This window comes from Cervus elaphus, chromosome 8 (genome assembly GCF_910594005.1).
Source record: "Cervus elaphus chromosome 8, mCerEla1.1, whole genome shotgun sequence".
NCBI lineage: Eukaryota > Metazoa > Chordata > Mammalia > Artiodactyla > Cervidae > Cervus > Cervus elaphus.
Window position 1 is genome coordinate 8,942,278 of NC_057822.1, and position 21,510 is coordinate 8,963,787.

Consider the following 21,510-nt stretch of genomic DNA (forward strand, 5'->3'; position numbering starts at 1 on the left):
GGGGGAGAGAGTGCATAATGTTTGTCTCGCTCAGGAACTAGAATGGTCCAGAGGTGAAAGGAATGGACAGCCTGGGTCTAAGTCCAGGCTGAGGTATGGAAATTGAGTCAAGTTACCTAAGCTGGGGCTTCCCTGGCAGTCCAGTGGTTAAGGTCCTTGCTTCCAACACAGGAGGTGCAGGTTCAGTCCCTGATCTGGGAACTCAGATCCCATATACCAAGGGGCGAGGCCCCCCAAAAGAAGTTACCTGCGCTCCCTGGGTCCATTTCCTCACCTGGAAAATGGGGATAATAATAGTATCTCCCTCAAAGCCCCCTCAGGAGAGGATTAAATAAGCAAATGGTGGGATCTGAGAACTTGGTGGGGCACCCGAGGGCTGGCTCCCCGCCATGAGGCAGATCAACAGCACAGATGGCCTTGCCTCACTTCGCCGCTGCCTCCAGTTCCTGGCAGCAGCCTGCAGGGAGGCCAACAGGTGGGGCTGGGCACGAGCCCGGTGAGCGCAACCTTGGATCTGACAGCCCACGGGAGGGCCGAGCCTGGGGAGTAGTTAGAACAGTGCCCTGATTGAGATCTGGCCTCATGTGGCCCCTTAACCGTATCCTGCTTACCTGGGAGAGGCCCTGAGCAAGAACCCAGGTTATATCAAGCTGCGCAAGATCCGGGCAGCCCAGAACATCTCCAAGACGATCGCCACCTCACAGAATCGTATCTATCTCACTGCTGACAACCTTGTGCTCAACCTACAGGATGAAAGTTTCACCCGGGGAAGTGACAGTCTCATCAAGGGTAAGAAATGAGCCTGGTGACCAAGAACTCTGCCTCCAGGGAGGAAGTGGATCTGTTTCTGCCCTGGTGTTTGAGGAGTCACCTTGGGGCCCACCCCACCCCCACCCCGCTATCATGAGATGGTCCCTCTGCATCGCTCCTCTCAACCCTTCTGATGAACAAAGACTGACCACTTCTGGGGCAATGACTTTCCTCCCTGTGTTGGCCAGGGGTGTTGGGACAGTGTGATTTCTCAGTGATTTGCTACGGTGTTGATTCCTCCCTCGTGGTCTGGAGGCGATAACCACCACCCCAGGAATTCTCAATAAATTTTTATTACTGAAGCTGAAAAAAAAATAAAATAAAAAATTAAAAAAAAAAAAAAAGCAAATGGGCTGACCCGTAGAGCCACAGATGGCCCTAAGTATACTATGAATGTTAGCTATTATTGTTCTTCAGAATTATATCTCCAGAGCCTGGCACAAAACCTAGCCTGTGTTTAGTACTTATTAAGTGTTTGCTGGATGAGGGACTTCCCTGGTAGTCCAGTGGTTAAAAATCCACCTTCCAATGCAGCGGACGCAAATTCCCTGATCAGGGAACTAAGATCCCAGATGTCGAGGGGCAACTACCGAGCCCATGCTCTCTGGAGACCAAACACCACAAATCCTGTGTGCTGCAACTACGACCCGAAGTAGCCAAAATAAATAAATATAAATATATTTTAAAAAAGTATTTGCTGGATGAATGAATGAGTGTGTACAGGCACAGAGGAGAAGGAACGGCATGAGAACCTAAAGGAGGGCCGGAGGAGAGTCAGGGAAGCTTCCTGTAGGAAGGGAGCTTTGGGCTAATCCCTGTAGGAGGAGGAGGAGTTAGTGGAGGAAGGTGAAAGGCAGGAGCAGCGAGCGCAAAGTCCCCTTTCTCTTGCTGCAGGAGAGAGCCTGATGCCTGTGGAAAGTCAGCACCTCACTTAGTGACTGACCCTGTAGTGTGAAGAGGCCAGAGTCCCCCAGTGTGGGCCATTTTGAGGACGTTCTTGAGTGTGTGAATGGTGCCCCACCCCAGGCTGGCTGCCCCCTGAGGCCCTAACATCCCCCTGAGGGAGCCTGTGGTGGCTCCCTCATCGCATCAGCAGCCCTCTGAGATCAGGGGAAGGCAAGAAGGCAGGAGACTAGGACTTCCTGTGGTCCAGGGGTTTAGAATCCACCTGCCAGTATGGGGGTCACATCAGCAACCCTCTGAGATCAGAAGAAGGCAAGAAGGCAGGAGGCTAGGACTTCCCTGGTGGTCCAACGGTTTAGAATCCACCTTCCAACATGAGGGATGCTGGACCAGTCCCTTGTTGGGGAACTAGGATCCCAGTTGACTTGCACAACTAGACCCGCATAGCAACTACTTGGCCCTCATGCCACCCTGCACCACAATGGAGAACCCATGTGCCGCAACGAAGATCTGATGCAGCCAAATAAGTAAGTAAATATTTTTAAATTTAAAAAAAAAAAGAAAGAAGCCAGGAGGCTGCTACTTGTTGAGGGACGCCCCCCCCCCAAAAGGGTAGGCCTGGGTTTTAACTAGGCTATGGTCTTAAAGTGGATATTATTACTCCCTCCCTAGAGAAGCAGGGACAGAGGCCCAACATTGTCCAGCCAGTAAGAGAGAGAAGCAGAGGCCACTCCAGGTCAGACTGGGGCTCCTGGGAGCCAGTCTGTCTGTCTATCACTTCAGTGACTCCCCAGTGGGTGACATGACCCATTCCTGACTCCCCTCACAGAGCACAGACCCAAGAACTGAGAGGTGCGGGGTGGCTGGGGGGAACCCTCAGTGGGGTGTGGATTAATGGAGAGTCAGGAAATGGAGCCTTCAGGGAAAAGAAGGTGCTGGTCACTTAGTCATGTCAGACTGTTTGCGGCTCCTTTGTCCATGGAATTCTCCAGGCAAGAATCCTGGAGTGGGCTGCCATTTCCTTTCTCCATGGGATCTTCCCAACCCAGGGATCTAACCCAGGTCTCCTGCACTGCAAGCAGATTCTTTACCATCTGAGCCACCAGGGAAACCCTTCACCCTCAGGAAGGTCCCTCAGTCCACATATGGACTGGAACAAGGATCCAGTACTACAGACCCTTCCGACAGAGTTCCAGGTAAGGGCTAACCCATGGGCCTGAGTGTAAGGTGTCAGGAAAGGTGCTGAAAAAGCTGGAGCTAGAGTTGGATTGGCAGAGGGTAAGCGTGGGGGGCTGAAGGAAGAGAGACCAATCCTGGGAATAGTTGGAAGCACCTTATCCAATATCACACACCCACCCCTCAGCAACTTGATGCCTCACTTATCTCATCTGTTGATGAAAGGGGTTAAAACGTGGAGAGCCTGTATTCCAGCCAGAAGCAAGTCCCCCCGCTGCAGTGACCAGTGGGAAGCTCTAAGGACTCTAGTCAGGAGCTCAAGGTTCAAATCCCACCCTACCACTCCTTAGCAGGGTCTCCTTAGAAGATACCATCCCCTCTCTGAGTTTCACTTTGCTCATCCATAGGAAATGGCAGTGATTAAACCTTGGCCTCGGAAGGCTGATGTGAGATAGATGTTGGAATAGCTCAAGGCCAACCATGAGTTGTGGGCCCTGCTGGTTATCATTATTAGCAATCCAGAAAATTGGTTTGGAAGGGGTTAAGTGGAAAGCTTGCCTCCCAGACAGGAGCCAATCAGAGCTGGCAGGGGAGGAGTCAGGCTGCCGCTGGGAAAGAGATCCAGATTGACCAAACGCTGCCCTGAGAGGGGAGGCGAGACACAGCAGGGCTTGGGAGCCATGGGGCAGGGGCTTGGCAGGGGGTCCCCGGCCTCTGCACCCTGATAGCTCCAAGCCAGAGGGTGCAGGACCAGCTGCTAGAGGTGGAGGGAGGATGGACTGAGCTGCCTGGGCTGGGACAGCGGCAGGGTGGGAGAGGACCAGGACTCAGAGCCCTCCCAGCCCCCCAGGCAGGGGCCACCAGCTGCGCTCAGGCCTTGCCCTCAGCTGACCCTGAGAGCCCACATGGGACGTAGGGTCTAATTTTAGCTCCAGCCACAGGGCCCTCAGGCCAGGAGTGCTTGCCAGTGGACACAGGGAGGCCGGGCTGCTCAGGGGCTGCTCAGAAAGGGAGAGGATTGGGGAAACCGGCCCTGCTTCCATCCAACCCTGCACCCTGGCCAAACTGCCTCGTGTGGGAGTCCTGACGGGTCCCCCATGGCCTGGCAGACCGCCCTCCTCTCCCTCAAGGCCAAGGTCAGGGGGTGCAGCCAGGAGGGCAGAAGGACACTGGCTTGCAGTCTGGACAGGGGTTGCATCAGCCTGAGCAGCGCCCAGGGGCAGGGGGCCCTGCTGGGAAGGGCAAAAGTTGTCCAAAGGCGGAGGAAGCAGAGTCCGGAGCACAAGAAGGCAGGGCCAGAGAGCGGGGTCCTCCCTGGTCCGTGACTTGTGACTTGCTGTTGGATCTTGCCCTCCATAGGCCTCAGTCTTCCCATCTGTACAATGAGGGCGCTGACCTAGAAGGTGGATCCCCATCCCAGAGGCGCCCCCCCCTCTGAATCCCTGGCTTCCCCTGCTTCCTGCAGCCCTGGCTGTGGGTGGCCACATGCAGTCATGGAGAAGAAAGTCCCTCTTGCTGGCCCTGTCGGCCTCCTGGCTCCTCATCCTGCTAAGAGTCTTCCCAGCTCTCCGCCTGAAAGAGCCCGCCAGACGCCAGGCAGGGGCCCCCCAAGGCTGGCCCCGCTGGCTGGACACAGAGCTCCTGCAGAGTTTCTCCCAGCCTGCGGAGCTCCTGGAAGATGGCCTTCAACCTCCTCAGGCCCCCCGTGGCAGCAGCTGCACCTGGGGAGCTTGCTTTGATGCCTCGAGGTGCAGAGGTGGTGGCCTCAAGGTGTTCGTGTACCCGGCGGTCGGACCCATCTCTGAGACTCCACGCAAGGTCCTGACTTCCATCGAGGGCTCCCGCTACCACACAGCCAGCGCTGCGGAGGCCTGCCTCCTCGTCCTCGTCCTCAGCCCCGACACCCCTGCGGGAGAGTGCCACCCGGTGCCCCCGCAGTGGGATGGGGGCAAGAACCATCTGGTCCTCAGTCTCCACCCCGCCCCTTGCCTCCGGATCTTCCAGCTGGGACAGGCGATGGTGGCCGAGGCCAGCCCCACGGTGGACACCTTCCGGCCTGGCTTTGACGTGGCCCTCCCGCTTCTCCCCGAAGCCCACCCTTTGCGAGGGGGGGCCCTTGGCCAGCTGCGGCAGCACAGCCCCCTCCCTGGGGTGGCCCTGATAGCCGTGGCAGAAGAGAGGGGCGGGTGGCGCACAGCGGGCACCAACTTCTCTGCCTGCCCCTGGGATGGGCGCTGTGAGCAGGACCATGGACCCAAGCAGTAAGTGGACCTCTCCCCTCGGGGGCTGGGTGGGAGGGGTCTGTGGTGGGAGTGAGCCCAGGAGGTGGGGTAGGATTGAGATGGGCAAATTTAGACCTCAGCTGCAGCAGGAGGGAATCGGGTTAGACAACAGAGAACATGACCACCAAGATGGTCATCTGCTGCAAGGGGTGTTCAAGGCAGATTTTGGAATTTTTTCCTGGGGATCTTTAAAAGCATAAAATGTAACTCACTCCTATTTACTCTTCTTTTATGCCAATCCTTCCTTCCCTAACATTTTATTTAACATACAAGTCTACAGTGCTTACTATGTGTTCGTGCTAGTCTCTCAATCGTGTCCAACTCTTTGAGATCCTATGGACTGTAGCCTGCCAGGCTCCTCCGTCCATGGATTTCTCCAGGCAAAAGTACTGGAGTGGGTAGCCATTCCTTTCTCCAGGGGAATCTTCCTGACCCAGGGATTGAACCCGGGTCTCTTGCCTTGCAGGCAGATTCTTTACCATCTGAGCCACCGGGGAAGTCCCACTATGTGCTGAGCACTTTTTATAAATGATTATCATAAAATAATACTAATGTCTATCTTTTAAGTATTGGTGTACCAGACACTAGAGCCCAGAGAGGTTAAGTAACTTTCCTGAGGCCACCCAGCCAGAAAGAGTACAGCCAGTATTTTAATCTAGGATTGCCTGGCTCCAAAGCCTTCAGCATTAGAGTTCTGGGTTTTAAGCAGGAGTTTATGATCAATTCTGTCACATGCTTTTGGACCATGATCACAGATGGAAGCTGCTCCTATGTCTCATTTTGGGGATTAACCTCTAGCCTTTGGCTATAGCAAATATGGATTAAGTCAGACCTGCAAAAGAATTCCGACCAGTGAGAGTGTCTGAATACATACAAGGGACATGGGGACCCATGGGGACATGGAGAACTCATTCAAAAATGTTTCTACCTGGGCTAGTTGGGGTGATACATCTCAGGTGGTAAAGCAGTAAACCCCTAAGCACCCTAACCCCTCCTGGCACCCTCAGGAAGCCAGCAATATCCACAGGCTGGCTGGGCAGACTGGAGTTGGAACCTGTCTCTCTAGAATCCTTCTCTTGTCCCCTGTGTCAGATATCTCCCTCTTCTTTGCTAGAACATGGCTTATTCTGAGCTCCACTTCCCTCCCAGGAATTCTTCACGTGGCCAAGCTCCATTTTTGCCTCTGCCTGGGGCTTCTGGGGCTTCTCTCAGCCACAGCGCTCTTGTGGGAATGGAATCTCTCTACCTCCCAAAGGCACGTGGTCTCCAGGGAGCCCCGCAGCCAGGTTAGGAATAGCAGACCTGCCCTTCAGTCCCCATGGCCCTTCTGCCAGGACCCATCCCTAGCAGGCATCTTCTGGACCTCACCTGAAATGCTGGGGATCCCCCCAGGAGCCTCAAGACCCAAATTCAGACAGAGCTGACCTTTGGTGACAATGTTCTCCACTCACTTGCCCGGCCTTACTTCTGATTAGACACTTAGCCTTTCTTAATTACAGGAAGTTCTTCTTTCAGCTGACTTTAGTGACTGCTAAATGCTGTCAATTACTGGTGAATCTGAAAGGTATTTTAGCCTGAACTTTGAGAAACTGAAACTTGGGGAGTGCACACTGTAGGTAGGAGCTCACTAAATGTTTACTGATTGAATCCAAACTGGCCAGAACAGGCCAGGGTTTTCTAGTAGCTGTGGGTCACCGTCTGAGTTGCCTTTTTGATGAGTTTATTTCCAAGATGTCATGCCTGGCAGCCGCTAACTGTCCCCCTAACTTCAAGCAGTTCTGTCTTTGGCCTCCACCCACTTGCAGGCGTCAGGACTTGTAATCTCTGGAGTAGCTGGAGCCTCAGTTTCCCTGAAGTGCCAGGCAGCTGTCTGAACAGCCAGTCAAGTATACGGACAGAGAAAAGGAGGCCCACAGCCATTGGCCAGCCCCCAGAAGGTGGCCTGAATAAACAAGTGCTGGCCAGAGAAAGAGGCAATTCACGTCCCTGCCACTGGCCCACATTCACTCCGCTGGGGGTGGGGGGAAGGGAGGAAAGGAGCATCTAGGGAGAGCCCACTCTTCAGGGCCAGGTGCTGGGCCAGCCATGGCTAATCCTCTCAAGCACCTTTCAAGGGAGGTGTTACTATCCCCATTTCAGGGAACAGGAAACTGAGGCTCAGAGAGGTGGAGGGAGCCAGCTAAGGGCCTTTGGTGACAAGCTCCTTGGTTCACCAGGGCCTCCCTCACCAGGGCTGACCTGGCACTTATGAGCTGCAGAGCTTGAGATTAAACCGCACATTTCTGGCTCCAAAGCCCATATTTTTCCACCTTCGTTGAACAGTCTCCTGTTGCTTTGGAATAAGCCTCTAACAGTTTAAATTGTTATTTATTTACTTTTATGAATAGGGGATTCATTCACACAGTACAAAATTCCAAACGCACAAAAGGGCATACAGTAATAACTCCCTGCCATTCGTGTCTCGGGCCACCCAGTTTTCCTTCCTGGAGCCAAACACCGTTGCTAGTCTCTCTTGTGTCTTTTCTGAAGTACTCTGTGTGGATATAAACGTGCATAGGTTCTCTCCTGCTTTGGTTTTTTTTTAACATAAATTTAATGCATGTTTTAAGATCCCCTGGCCTGTCGCCACTGTGCCCAGAAGGTACAGTGCCTAGGGCCCACTATATTGTAGGAGCCCATGAAACTATTTTCATTTCTTTGAAAATCAGAAGGAAAAAAGAAATGAACTTTTGAATAGAAGAAAATGCTTTAATATATAATATTAGTATGTTCATTTTTATACCAACACAGTTGTTGAAAATAATTTTTATAATATTTTTATGGTCGAGGGGCTGCAAAGGCCAGAGCCTAGAGCATTGCAAATTGCAATGCGGTCCTGCCTAGGGCCATGGGTGGAGTCACCTCGTCAGCAGCCTTGGGCACTGAGGCCCCAAGTCCATGGCAAACACTTTACAGAGTCACAGATGATCAGCAGTCACCATGACATCCCTTCTACAACACACACGCATGTGCGCACGCGCACACACACACACATGCAGCGCTCAACCAGCCTCTGATAGGGAACTCAAGCCCTCCCACGGCCACCCACTGACTACTCTCAGCCAGCTCCATTCCTAGAATTGGTGCCCAAACTGACCTTTCAGACATCTGGTCCATTGGTCCTGAGTCTCTCCTCTGTCGCACACTGAGCTTTCATTTGTCTAGCCCCACTAAGTGCCCATTCTCTGCCAAGTGCTCTGCTTGGCCCTGGGGATACCGGCTGAGGGAGGCACAGCCCCGTCCCTCAAGCAGCTCGGTCTTATTAGAGAGACAGACAAGTCCCTGGTCATGACAGACATTGTTAAGCAGAGAGAGGCTGGGCAAGCTGCCTGCCTGGCTCCTCTACTTCAGAGCTGTGGAACCTCTTGAGGCCTCAGTTTCCTCGCCTGTAAAATGGAGCATACACATCCCTCTCATCTAATAGGGTTGCTGTGAGAATGAAGTGAGCCTAAGTACTTAAAGCACTTAGAACAAAGGACATGCTCAGTGAAGGTGAGCTTGGTTCATTTCTACTTCAGGGCACAGAGGCTGTGGGAGCAGAGGAAGGCACCATCTCTAGAGAGACCATGGAGGGCTTCCCAGAGGAGGTGATCTTTGAACTTTAGACATTAAGACGGAGTAGCGGGAGCTCTTCAGGCTGCAAGGCAGGGAAGGGTGCTTCAGGCTGAGGAAGAAGGATGAGCAAACACACAGAGGGGACAGTGGAGGTTGACGAGGACTGACTGGCACAGTTTATTCAGTAAGTCCTCTGGCTCTGGCTTCTCTGTAGCCTTACACTTAGGAGTTTTCAGTCCTTTAGGGGTTTACTGGGGGAGGAAGAGAGGACTGTGACCAGCTGGCGCTGTGGCTTTTAGTGAGATGGAAGGTGTCCTGTTTTTAACTTGTAGCTTCTTCCAGGAGAAGCCTGGTGGACACCTGAGCATCAGACCAAGAAAGCAGGGTCCGCTGGGAGACCCCTGGGTAGTAGCTCCGGGGTGGTTCAGATAACCCAGGGTCAGGGGTCAGCACACTGTGGCTCTAGTTCCAGCTCAGCCCCCACGCTCTCTGAGACCCTGAGCCAGTCCTCGGGCTCTCTGAGACTCAGTCTCCCCATCTGTTCAAGGAAAGTTGGTCCAGAGGCTAAGTACTCCTAGGATTGCTTCCTGAAGGTTCAGACTCAGGACCAGACAGGCTGTAGCTGAGAAGGGTCCTGGGATTCTCTCGGCCCTACTCCTCAGTCCCACTCAGGGCAGGTCTATGGGCCCCAGAGTCCTGTGCACACCCATGCGTGCACATACACACACACCACACCACACACACAGACACACACACACACAACACCACACCACACACACAGACACACCACACCACACACACACACACACACGCAGCGTGGAGTCCTGTGCACACCCATGCGTCTGTCCACACACACACATGCACACACACACACCCATAGCCAGGTCATGGCACTCCTTCCCTGGCCAGGCAGTCCCAGGGTAGTGGCTCTGCGGAGGCTGTGACTCCTACCCCACCCCCCACAGACACATGCGGCCTGAGGGTGGCCCTGGGCCTGGGAGGAGGAGAGGGGGAGGAACAGAGGAGGCCTGTCCTCTGGGCGAGGGGGCCTCTCTGGGCAGCCGCTTCCTGTGTGGTTCCAGGCTGGGGGCCCGGCCCACCTTTGGACAGAAGAGCCTTTCATGGGCCTGGGCTCTGAGGATGGGGGGAGGGCAGGGCGTGGAGGCCACTCAGGTGAGGGGTGCCCAGAAGTCTGCGTGTGGCAAGCAGTGGGAGGGCAAACACGTGCGTGCCCAAGTCAGTGGAAATAGCAGCTCGGCTGTCTCCCATTTTGTAAATGAGCGAACCGTGGTCCAGAGAAGAGAAGGGAGGTGCCTAATCCTGAGGGCAGCAGGGGAGCTTGAGCTTGGGGTTCCTGCCTGCTGCCTCTGCAGTGGGACAGGGACAGTGTGCAGCTGTGCGTGTGCAAGAATGTTAACATATGAGAACATGATGGTGGGCTTGCACACTGTGAATTTGGGAGTGTTAGTGTGGAGGGCTGGTGGGGGGGGCATCAAGGGAGCTGGGGTGCGGAGCAGCTGTCTTAGGCTTTCTATGTGCAGGACCCCTTCCTGTGCCTCCTTAGGACCCACCCAGGGACGACGCTACCCAACGCCACCTTCTGCCTCATCCCTGGTCGCAGTGCTGATGCCTTGCACTTCCTTCAAGCCCTGCAGGTACAACCCCAATGGGGGTGCCCCCCAGCCCTGTCCCCCCACACTCTTGAACTGGAAAGGTAGTCTGAGCCCAGACCAATGGGAAGGGGCAGTGAGCTGTCCACTCCTTTACTCTGAGACTCAGGTGTGTCTCCGGCCATATTCACTGCACCTTGTGTAGACCAACACCCCATCCCCACTTTTCTCTCCTCTTTACCCCTTGCCCCCAGTGCAGCAGAGAGGAGGGGTGAGTGTGTGCAGGGTGGAACTGGGCTCCCCAGTGACCCCCCTACCCCCCAGGCTGGCTGCATTCCTGTGCTTCTCAGCCCTCGCTGGGAGCTGCCCTTCTCGGAGGTCATCGATTGGACCAAGGCGGCTGTTGTAGCTGATGAGAGGCTCCCACTTCAGGTAGCTCAGGGCCCTGCCCGTGGGGTGGGGACTGGACTCAGGATGTGGGCGGACCCTGGGATCCCAGCCCTAACGCCTATCATCCATCTATGTATACTGATAACTTTACCCCCAGCCCCAAGCCTCTGGGGTTCTGAGAGCAAGACCTCAGCCTCTTTCAGCCTCAGTTTTCCCATCTGTACAATGGGATAAATTAGACTAGATGAACTCCTTGGGCCTAATCCCACGGGTCCATGAACTGATTGAATACCTAGTTTAAGGAAACGTCACAAAAAATCAAAATATCTGAGTGTCTCTACATGGAGCTTGGAGTGGGAAAGCAAAACACCCAGTGATTTTCCCATCTGATTAAACTAACTTTGCCTATCTCTGAAAAGTATAAATAAGCCTTGAATCTCCTGAGAAGTAGAGAACAGGGTAAGAAGCTAACAGGAATAGCTTCCTTTCACTGAGCCTCTACAATGTGCTAAGCACTTAATATATATCAACTAATTTAATCCTTGCAACCACCCTATGAGGCCAGTACTATCCATCCACTTTACAGATGAGGAAACAGGCTCAGAGAGGTTAAGCGCTTCGTCCACAGTCATACAGTTACTAAGTGGCATTTAAACCCAGCTCTGTGTGACCCTTGAACACTTGATTGCTAAATTACCTGGGATTTTGCCAAGGATGACAGCTGCCAACCCATGTAGAGAACCGTGGGGAGCCGGCTTCTGGTTCCAGACCCCCACCCTAGGCTGTCCCCACGCCAGGTAAGCCAGAGCCTGCCAGGGCCCCATGCTGCCTCCTTTTCTCCCTCTGGCCCCAGGTCCTGGCTGCCCTCCAGGAGATGCCCCTCACACGGGTCCTTGCCCTGCGTCAGCAGGCCCAGTTTCTGTGGGATGCGTACTTCTCCTCCATGGAGAAAGTCATCCACACCACTCTGGAGGTGAGGGGGACTCACCCAAGGGGGGCTCGGATGCTTGGCTCCACCCCATCCCCGTCCCCTCGCCATGCCCCTCTCTTCAAACACCTCCTCTGCCCTGGTGCCTAGGCGTCCCCCTTGAAGATGCTTCTGGGAGGAACAAGACTTGGCTCCGAGCTCTTGAATGAGCTCCTTCTCTAGTCTTGGCCCAGTTTCCCCCTCTCTAGAGCGACATCTGTAGCAAACAGATTTCCAAGCGTGGGCCAGCTCCAGCTGATGGGCGCTGGTTGCCTGGGGCTGGTGTTGGGAGGGATTCTGGGTCCGGAAAGAATGTCATGGCCTGTTCGTGGTGTCTGCCATGAGTGCAGACAGCATCAGGCAGTGACCCCTACTCTGGACTCTGAACCCTGCTGTCCCCAGCCATCTGGTGATGCAGATGCTGCCCTCCCCGGATTCCTGGAGGGGGAGGTGTGGGGCTGCACCGGGTCCTCGCTTCCTCAGGCCCCGCCCACCGCCACACTGGCCACGCCCTCTGCCCAGCCTTCTCTCCTTTCGCAGATTATTCAGGACCGGATCTCTGGAGCATCTGCTCACCCCTCGCTCCTGTGGAACAGCCCCCCAGGGGCACTCCTGGCCCTGTCCACTTTCTCCACAAGCCCCTCGGACTTTCCCTTCTACCACCTACAACAGGGTGAGTGCTCTATGGGTGGGACAACTTGAAGTCCCCTCGTCAACTCACCCCGAGTCTGCCCCAGCCTCAACCCTAGAGTCCCACCACGCCCCTCTCCAAATCTCCCACCTCTCCCGGCTCCCCAGGTTCCCATTCTCCAGGGGGTTCTGTTCCTTCCTCCCCTAACAGCCTGTGTCTCATTCCTCCAGGCTCTCGTCCTCTGGGCACGTTCAGTGCCCTGATTTGGGTGGGGGCTCCAGACCAGCCCCCCCTGAAGCTCATCCAGGCGGTGGCAGGCGCCCAGCACTGTGCCCAGGTCTGCCCCCTTGCAGCTGGGGTGCTTGGATCCAGGGTGGGGGCAAGGAACAGGGCGGGGCCCTTGAAGACGTCTGGACATCAAGGATAACCACACATCGTGGGAGAGCCATGGGAAGGATTTTCAAGTACCATTGCTGCCTTCCTCTTTCAGTTCCAAGTTCCTCCCTAGGTCCTTTCCCTCACCTCTGTCCCCTCTTCCCTCACGGAAACTGATGAAGCCCTCTGAAAAACAGGCACCTCTTGGGAGGTTGAAATAAATGTACATGCATTCATTTGCTCATCCGGCATTTTCTGAGCACCCTGGGCTTGATGCTGAGGATGCAGAGGAAAAGCAGGAAAGGATTCTGCCCCAGATTCATATTTAGTTAGCATCTCCCAGCACACAGACTGTCAAATGTCACTTCCAGAGAAACCAGATAGGCTCTTGAGAGTACTTGAAAAGCAAACAAGCAGTTTGTTCAGCCAGAGCACAGATGGAGCAACTTCAAAGATGGGACACTTTAGCTGGGCTGGGAATGATAAAAGAGCAAGAGGAAGAGAATGAAAATCTTTGAGAAAAGATGGGGGTGAGGGATGGGGTCGGGGTCCAGGCTAGGAACTGAGCTCTAACCTGTGTGTCGCTGGGATTCATGCCTTCCAGAAGCCCAGAGGCAAAAACAGGGCAGCCATGAAAGCACCTTGGCTCCAACTAAACTCCTTCCAAACTCACATGCAATAGTGGCTCCCCTAACTTCTTCCACCCTGAGAAAGAGTACTCCTGGGACACCCCCACCACCACCTTCTGTCCCAGACTTCAGGACACCCTCCCCCCTCTTTCCTTCTAGATCTTGGTTCTCTGGAGCAGTAAGAAGCCACCCCCACCCAGGTGGCCTGAGACAGCAGTGCCCTTGACGGTCCTTGATGGGCACGGGAAGGTGAGGATGGGGAGGGGCGCGGGAAGGGCAGAGGCCGGGATCTGGGGAACACACACGCGGCAGGATTGACTTGGGCCTGAGCCACAGCTGGACAAGTTGGGCCTGGAGAAATCAGACCGTGGGTTTCAGCTGCAGGCCTAATAGAAATGATTCTCTTCCATCCTTGTGAATTGTACTGCCAGAGAACCGGGGTTTCGTGTGATGAGGGTCTCAGGTAAGGGAGAGAGGGGAAACTTGGACAGGTAGCAGCATTTGGCATGGGGGTGGGGATGGGGCAGGTGGCTTCTGAGAATCTGGGTTGGTATGACCCAACCGCTTGCTGTGCCATCCTGGGCAAGTCCATCTTTCCGAACCTGTCTCTTTGAAACAAAGGATGTTTAACAAGCCTTTCCAGGGCTGAGGTGAGCATCTGATGTGACACTAGAGGAATCCTGAAATGTCAAACCTGGAAGGGTCCTAGACACCAATGGCCCCATTTTACCAAAGGGGAAGCGAGGTCCTAGGGTCCGAGTCCCTTGCAGACTTGTTTTCATGGCTCTTCCTTTTTTTTTTTTTTTTAGTTTTTATTTATTTATTTTTTCATTTATTTTTTTTTTTTTTAAATTTTTTTATTAGTTGGAGGCTAATTGCTTCACAACATTTCAGTGGGTTTTGTCATACATTGATATGAATCAGCCATAGATTTACACTTATTCCCCATCCCGATCCCCCCTCCCACCTCCCTCTCCACCCGATTCCTCTGGGTCTTCCCAGTGCACCAGGCCGGAGCACTTGTCTCATGCATCCCACCTGGGCTGGTGATCTGTTTCACCATAGATAGTATACATGCTGTTCTTTTGAAACATCCCACCCTCACCTTCTCCCTCAGAGTTCAAAAGTCTGTTCTGTATTTCTGTGTCTCTTTTTCTGTTTTGCATATAGGGTTATCGTTACCATCTTTCTAAATTCCATATATATGTGTTAGTATGCTGTAATGTTCTTTATCTTTCTGGCTTACTTCACTCTGTATAAGGGGCTCCAGTTTCATCCATCTCATTAGGACTGGTTCAAATGAATTCTTTTTGACGGCTGAGTAAAATTCCATGGTGTATATGTACCACAGCTTCCTTATCCATTCATCTGCTGATGGGCATCTAGGTTGCTTCCATGTCCTGGCTATTATAAACAGTGCTGCTATGAACATTGGGGTGCACGTGTCTCTTTCAGATCTGGTTTCCTCAGTGTGTATGCCCAGAAGTGGTATTGCTGGGTCATATGGCAGTTCTATTTCCAGTTTTTTAAGGAATCTCCACACTGTTTTCCATAGTGGCTGTACTAGTTTGCATTCCCACCAACAGTGTAAGAGGGTTCCCTTTTCTCCACAGCCTCTCCAGCATTTATTGCTTGTAGACTTTTGGATAGCAGCCATCCTGACTGGTGTGTAATGGTACCTCATTGTGGTTTTGATTTGCATTTCTCTAATAATGAGTGATGTTGAGCACCTTTTCATGTGTTTGTTAGCCATCTGTATGTCTTCTTTGGAGAAATGTCTGTTTAGTTCTCTGGCCCATTTTATGGCTCTTCCTTTTATACCATGCCTGTGGCGGGGGGGAGTGGTTCATGCTTAGCAGATATTCATATTCTCATCATGGGAGCCTGGGGAGGGGTCCCACAGCTGAGCTGCCCTCCACCCCCTCCCCCTGCAGGCCAGTGACCGCTTCCTCCCGTACAGCGCCATCAGCACCGATGCCATCCTGAGCCTGGACGCCCACAGCAGTATTTCCACAAGTGAGGTGAGGACCCCCAAGAGAAGCCCTGTGTGGGTCCTGGCAGCCCCTCAGATTCCGGGAGCTGGGATGATCAAGGATCAAGAGGTCCAGCCTCCTGCTTTAGACATCACCCGGGGGAGCCATCAGCCTCCTCCTTAGAAGTCTAATAGAAGCTTTCCACAGATTCTTTGGGCTTCCCTGGTGGCTCAGATGGTGAATCTGCCTGCAATGCAGGAGACCTCAGTTCAATCCCTGGGTCAGGAAGATCCCCTGGAGAAGGGAATGGCTACGCACTCCAGTATTTTTGCCTGGAGAATTCCATGGACAGAGGAGCCTGGCAGGCTACAGTCCATGGGGTTGCAAAGGATCGGACACAACTGAGCAACTTTCACTTCACAGACTCTTTGAAAACATTTTCAGTTCCCCAGCTGCAAAAGCACTGTTTCTATTTCCCAGTTGGGAAGTTCTTAAGCACCCCCTGGACATTTTCAGGCTCCCATCTCCTCTCCTCTGAGTCCCCTCAGCCGGGCTGGCCTTGAATCCACGTCTCTGATGTTCCTGGCTGGGCAGAAAGTCCTTCCTCACACCTCACTTCAATATCTCCCCAGGTGGACTTCGCTTTCATGGTATGGCAGAGCTTCCCGGAGCGGATGGTCGGCTTTCTCACATGGAGCCATTTCTGGAATGAGGCCCAGGGGGGCTGGGGCTACACTGGTGAGAGGGCCAATGAATTCTCCATGGTTCTCACCTCAGCTGCCTTCTACCACAGGTACCGATGGTATCCCCGGCGCTGGACTCAGAGGGTCACAGAGACCCCCCTCTTTGAACCAGGAGCAGGGTGGTATTGGAGTGAACACATACAGCTAGCATATAGCCCAGAGATCCAGGTTCAAGGCCACTTCCCAGTGCTGTGATGGGCAAGTCTCCCCACCTCTCCTGAGGTTCAGTTTCCTCATTTGTAAAGTGTATTCACCGCACAGGGCTGGAGTGATAAGCCATCAGATAAGAAAAGTACATGAAGTCCTTCACACACAGACAGTCAAGCAAAGGCAGCAAGTGGTATTTTAAGCAGAGCCATGCAGAGGGCATGGACACGGTTTGGATTTGGGGGAGGCGTGGTTAACCCACAGCCTCCCTGAAGCTACTCTTTGGGCTGCCATCTTTGAAGGCCTGGGAACCAGCTGATCCTTTCCTCCTTCTGACTCTGCCTGAATTCAGACTCAGAGCCCAGGGGAGGGGCCCCAAGGAGCCTGAGGGAGAGGAGAGTTCAGTTCAGTTCAGCCGCTTTAATCCTGTCCTACTCTCTGGGACCCCATGGACTGCAGCACGCCAGGCTTCTCTGTCCATCACCATCTCCCAGAGCTTGCTCAAACTCATGTCCATTGAGTCAGTGATACCATCCAACCATCTCATCCTCTGTCATCCCCTTTTGCTACTGCCTTCAATCTTTCCCAGCATCAGGGTCTTTTCCAATCAGGCAGTTCTTCACATCAGGTGGCCAAAGTATTGGAGTTTCAACTTCAGCATCAGTCCTTCCAATGAGCACCCAGGACTGATCTTTAGGATGGACTGATTGGATCTCCTTGCAGTCCAAGGGACTCTCAAGAGTCTTCTCCAACACCACAGTTCAAAAGCATCAATTCTTTGGTGTTCAGCTTTCTTTATAGTCCAACTCTCACATCCATACATGACCACTGGAAAAACCATAGCCTTGACTAGACGGACCTTTGTTGACAAAGTAATGTCTCTGCTTTTTATTTATTTATTTTTGTCTCTGCTTTTTAATATGCTGTCTAGGTTGGTCATAACTTTCCCTCCAAGGAATACGCGTCTTTTAATTTCATGGCTGCAGTCAGCATCTGCAGTGATTTTGGAGCCCAGAAAAATAAAGTCAGCCACTGTTTCCACTGTTTCCCCGTCTATTTGCCATGAAGTGATGGGACTGGATGCCATGATCTTAGTGTTCTGAATGCTGAGTTTTAAGCCAACTTTTTCACTCTCCTCTTTCACTTTCAAGAGGCTCTTTAGTTCTTCTTTGCTTTCTGCCATAAGGGTGGTGTCATCTGCATATCTGAGGGTATTGATATTTCTCCTGGAAATCTTGATTCCAACTTGTGCTTCATCCAGCCCGGCATTTTGCATGAAGTACTCTGCATATAAGTTAAATAAGCAGGGTAACAATATACAGCCTTGACATACTCCTTTCCCAATTTGGAACCAATCCATTGTTCCATGTCCGGTTCTAACTGTTGCTTCTTGACCTGGAAACCTCCTGAGGTTTCTCAGGAGACAGATAAGGTGGTGTGGTATTCCCATCTCTTTAAGAATTTTACACAGTTTGTGGTGATCCACACAGCCAAAGGCTTTAGCATAGTCAATAAAGCAGAAGTAGATATTTTTCTGGAACTCTCTTGCTTTTTCTATGATCCAATGGATGTTGGCAATTTGATCTCTAGTTCCTCTGCCTTTTCTAAATCCAGCTTGAACATCTGGAAATTCTCGGTTCATGTACTGTTGGAAGACTGGCTTGGAGAATTTTGAGCATTACTTTGCTAGTGTATGAGATGAGTGCAATTGTGTGGTAGTTTGAACATTCTTTGGCATTGCCTTTCTTTGGGATTGGAATAAAAACTGACTTTTTCCAGTCCTGTGGCCACTGCTGAGTTTTCCAAATTTGCTGACATATTGAGTGCAGCACTCTCACAGCATCATCTTTTAGGATTTGAAATAGCTCAACTGGAATTCCATCACCTCCACTAGCTTTGTTCATAGTGATGCCTCCTAAGGCCGGCTTCACTTTGGACCCCAGGATGTCTGGCTCTAGGTGAGTGATCACACCATCATGGTTATCTGGGTCGTTAAAATCTTTTTTGTATAGTTCTGCTGTGTATTCTTGTCACCTTTTCTTAATACCTTCTATTTCTGTTAGATCCATAACATTTCTGTTCTTTATTGAGCCCATCTTTGCATGAAATGTTCCCTTGGTATCTCTAATTTTCTGGAAGAGATCTCTACCCTTTCCCATTCTATTGTTTTCCTCTATTTCTTTGCACTGATCCCTAAGGAAGGCTTTCTTATCTCTCCTTGCCATTCTTTGGAACTCTGCATTTAGATGGGTATATCTTTCCTTTGCTCCTTTGCCTTTAGCTTCTCTTCTTTTCTCAGTTATTTGGAAGGCCGCCTCAGACAACCATTTTGCCTTTTTGCATTTCTTTTTCTTTTGCATTTCATTTCTCTATTGGCTGCAGAGAAGCCACAGGGTGCAGAGTAGTAGAGAGCAGAGCATACTTGGGATGGGAGCTCTCCGAGGCGGCCAGGGCTCAGAAAAGGGTGCAGGACTTTCACAAGAAGCTTAGGAATTGAGGTCAATGGGAGAGTGAGGCCAGGAGGGAGAAGAATGGGGCCTTGGGGGAGAATCGGGCTGCAGACTCTCCTGCTCATCTCCTCTCCCCCAGGTATTACCACACCCTCTTCACCCACTCCCTGCCCAAGGCTCTGAGGACCCTGGCAGATGAGTCACCCCCATGCGTGGATGTCCTGATGAACTTTCTAGTAGCAGCCGTCACCAAGTTACCGCCTATCAAGGTGCCCTATGGGCCGTGGCATCAGGAGGCCAGGCCTCCTCCACTGGTGAGGACCCAGGGGTGGCACTGGGAGCCCTGGCTAGGGAAGCCCTGCTCTAACCCAAATCCTTTGTGCTGCCCGGGACCGGCGGGGTGGGACGGAAGGGCGGGGTTCCAAGTAAAAGAAGCTCCCCCCTCCCCGCCCCCCATCACATTCCTCCGCCCCGCTCTTAGGCGCCTGGGAGTCCGCGGCTCAGAGCGGAGCCTCAGCCGGCCGCTCAGGACTGCATCAACCGGCTGGCAGCAGGGTTCGGCCACATGCCCCTGGTGTCCTCCCGCCTCCGTCTAGACCCAGTGCTCTTCAAGGACCCGGTGTCCGTGCTGCGTAAGAAGTATCGCAGCCTGGAGAAGCCCTAGAAGGAACCAACCAGCTGAGACCCTGACCCCGCTCCCAGGGGGCGCTGCAACCTGCCGGGGGTTGGGGACGGGCATTGGAGCTGCAGCCCCATCCCCTGGGATATCTGGAGACCCAATCCTGGCTGCCAGTGAGCCCAACACGGCCGATCCCTATTGGCCAGCGACAGCCTCGCCCCACTCTCCCGCCCAGGGGCAGTTCCCACGTGCTTGGCGCTACCTCTGTCGCCTGGCCTCTGCCTTCGCAGACCGTTTACCTGCAATGCCTTTCTCGGCTTTTCTGCCGAGCTAACAGCTGCTTCTCTTTCAGGTCCTCGCCTCCTCCAGGAACCTGCCTGACCCCCACCCCCGCCCCGATCCTCAGCGCTTCCGCAGCTGGTGTGTCCCTAGTCCCCTTATTCGTGCTGCCTTGAAAAGGTACACTGTCAGGCTCCCAGGCCTGACCCGGGAGCCCCGGGAGGGCAGGGCCATGGCCTCTTCTCTGTGGCCTGGCAGGTACGCCACAAATATTTGACGATCAGATGGACATCAGCTACGTGCCTGGGCCCTGGGCCCAGTGGGCGGGGGCGTGGACAAGGTGTGTGGAGTGAACTCCACGCCTACAGCCTGGAAGGCATCTTTGCCGCAGGTTCCTGGCTTGCCGGGCGCAGTCCTCGAGCCCCAGGGATGAAGCAAAGACGCGCCGGGGAGCCAGTTTCAGGGCTTCCTTCGCGACCGGGCGGAGCAAAATTGGGAGAGGAAGGGATGGGAACGCCGGTGGCCCCTCGGCTCAGGCACTGCTGTCATCCCGCACTACCAGCTTCGTCCATTAGAGGTCAGCACCGAGCCGCACTCCCTCCTCTGGGACCGAGAATGAAAGTCTCTCAGTTGTGTCCGACTCTTTGCGACCGCATGGACTACAGTCCATGGAATTCTCCAGGCCAGAATACTGGAGTGGGTAGCCTTTCGCTTCTCCAGGGGAATCTTCCCAAACCAGGGATCGAACCCAGGTCTCCCGCATTGCAGGCGGATCCAGGACCGAGGAGGGAGTTCTAAACGCCCACCGGGTGGGATTAGTGGGCTCGGGGTCTTGGGGGTTGGTGGTGCCCAGTTTGACGTCTGAAAACTGGTTTGGCCCACACACTTGGAACTAAGAAGGGGGCCGTTTTTAGGTGGGCTGAGGGGTAGCAGGGGCGGTCCCCAGGGCCCTGGTAGTAAGAGTAGAGCGGGGGAGGGGACGCTGGGTCCTCCTGGGCTCACCCACCTGGAACTGGAATTATCACTTCCGAAATAAAAGCGCGTGTCCTTGCCGCCTCACGCTCAGGCTATAAATACCACCACAGCAGCTGCGCGGGGGAGGGGGACTCAGGTCTCGCCTGGGATCTGGGGCCACTCGGACAGAGAGGGACGGGGATGGTGGGTCCAAACCAGGTCCAGGGTATCGGGTGTTTTTCTGCTTTGATGGCCTCGCAGCTCTGGAAACTCCCGTGACTAGTGACTAGCTCGCTGGCCAGAACATGCTGTCCCCAAGGCCACTCCAAGGCCTCCCACCTCCATCCTCCAGTTTGACCTCTGGCCCCTGGATGACTGGAGTCATCCCTGGAGCCGCTTACAGCGTGGGGTGCGGAGAAGGCTCTCTCTCTGGGGAGGCATGGGGCTGCTAGATTGTTGAGGTGGAGGGGGGACAGTCTGGCCCTGAGTCAAGGACAGTGGGTGAGGAAGCACACAGCTGCAGCCCAGGCAGCCTTCCCAGGGTGGGGAGGACTCCAAGTGCCAGGCCCAGATGGGGAAAGAGGCACCTTTTCCCTCCCAACTCCTAGCTGCTGCACCCAGAACACTGAACTGCCTTGGCCAGGCCTCGCCTGTGGGCTGCCAAGCCAAAAGGCTCATACTGTACCAACACGCAGCCCAGAGCAGGTCCCCAGCCCCTGCTGTAGGGGGAGGCCTAGGGGAATGAAGCAGAAATCCCAGACCTGCCTCACACCGGCTGTGTGACTTTGGGCATGTGACTCAATCTCTCTGAGCCTCGGTTTTCTCATCTGTAAAAAGGAAGGACAGCAATGGCTGTCTCTTGAGATGGGTGTACAGACTTGGCATACAGCACAGCCTAGGATCTGGGTTCCTGTGGCCTGTGATGGCTGGGGGGAGGAAGACTGGGGTGGAATGGAGCTCCATCAATCAGAAGTCTCC

At 53.6% G+C, this 21,510-nt stretch overlaps 1 protein-coding gene and 1 non-coding gene across 4 annotated transcripts; both read left to right on the top strand.

The window, feature by feature from the left end:
- Positions 1-274: 274 nt before the first annotated feature.
- Positions 275-520, top strand: LOC122699026. Its single transcript, XR_006342517.1, has one exon. It is a non-coding gene; the product is annotated as a small nucleolar RNA U89 (small nucleolar RNA).
- Positions 521-3,514: 2,994 nt separating this feature from the next.
- On the top strand, positions 3,515-20,637 carry EXTL1 (exostosin like glycosyltransferase 1). 3 transcript variants are annotated; one of them, XM_043909308.1, is made up of 11 exons: positions 3,515-5,150; positions 10,330-10,420; positions 10,700-10,807; positions 11,619-11,738; positions 12,273-12,405; positions 12,594-12,700; positions 13,527-13,616; positions 15,302-15,388; positions 15,973-16,133; positions 18,820-18,994; positions 19,162-20,637. In XM_043909308.1, the coding sequence occupies exons 1-11, from the start codon at positions 4,375-4,377 to the stop codon at positions 19,342-19,344; spliced, it is 2,031 nt and encodes a 676-aa protein (XP_043765243.1). In that variant the 5' UTR covers positions 3,515-4,374; the 3' UTR covers positions 19,345-20,637. The 3 variants fall into 3 exon arrangements, with proteins under 3 accessions (XP_043765243.1, XP_043765244.1, XP_043765245.1); XM_043909309.1 differs by lacking the exon at positions 11,619-11,738; XM_043909310.1 differs by lacking the exons at positions 10,700-10,807; positions 11,619-11,738.
- Positions 20,638-21,510: the final 873 nt, after the last annotated feature.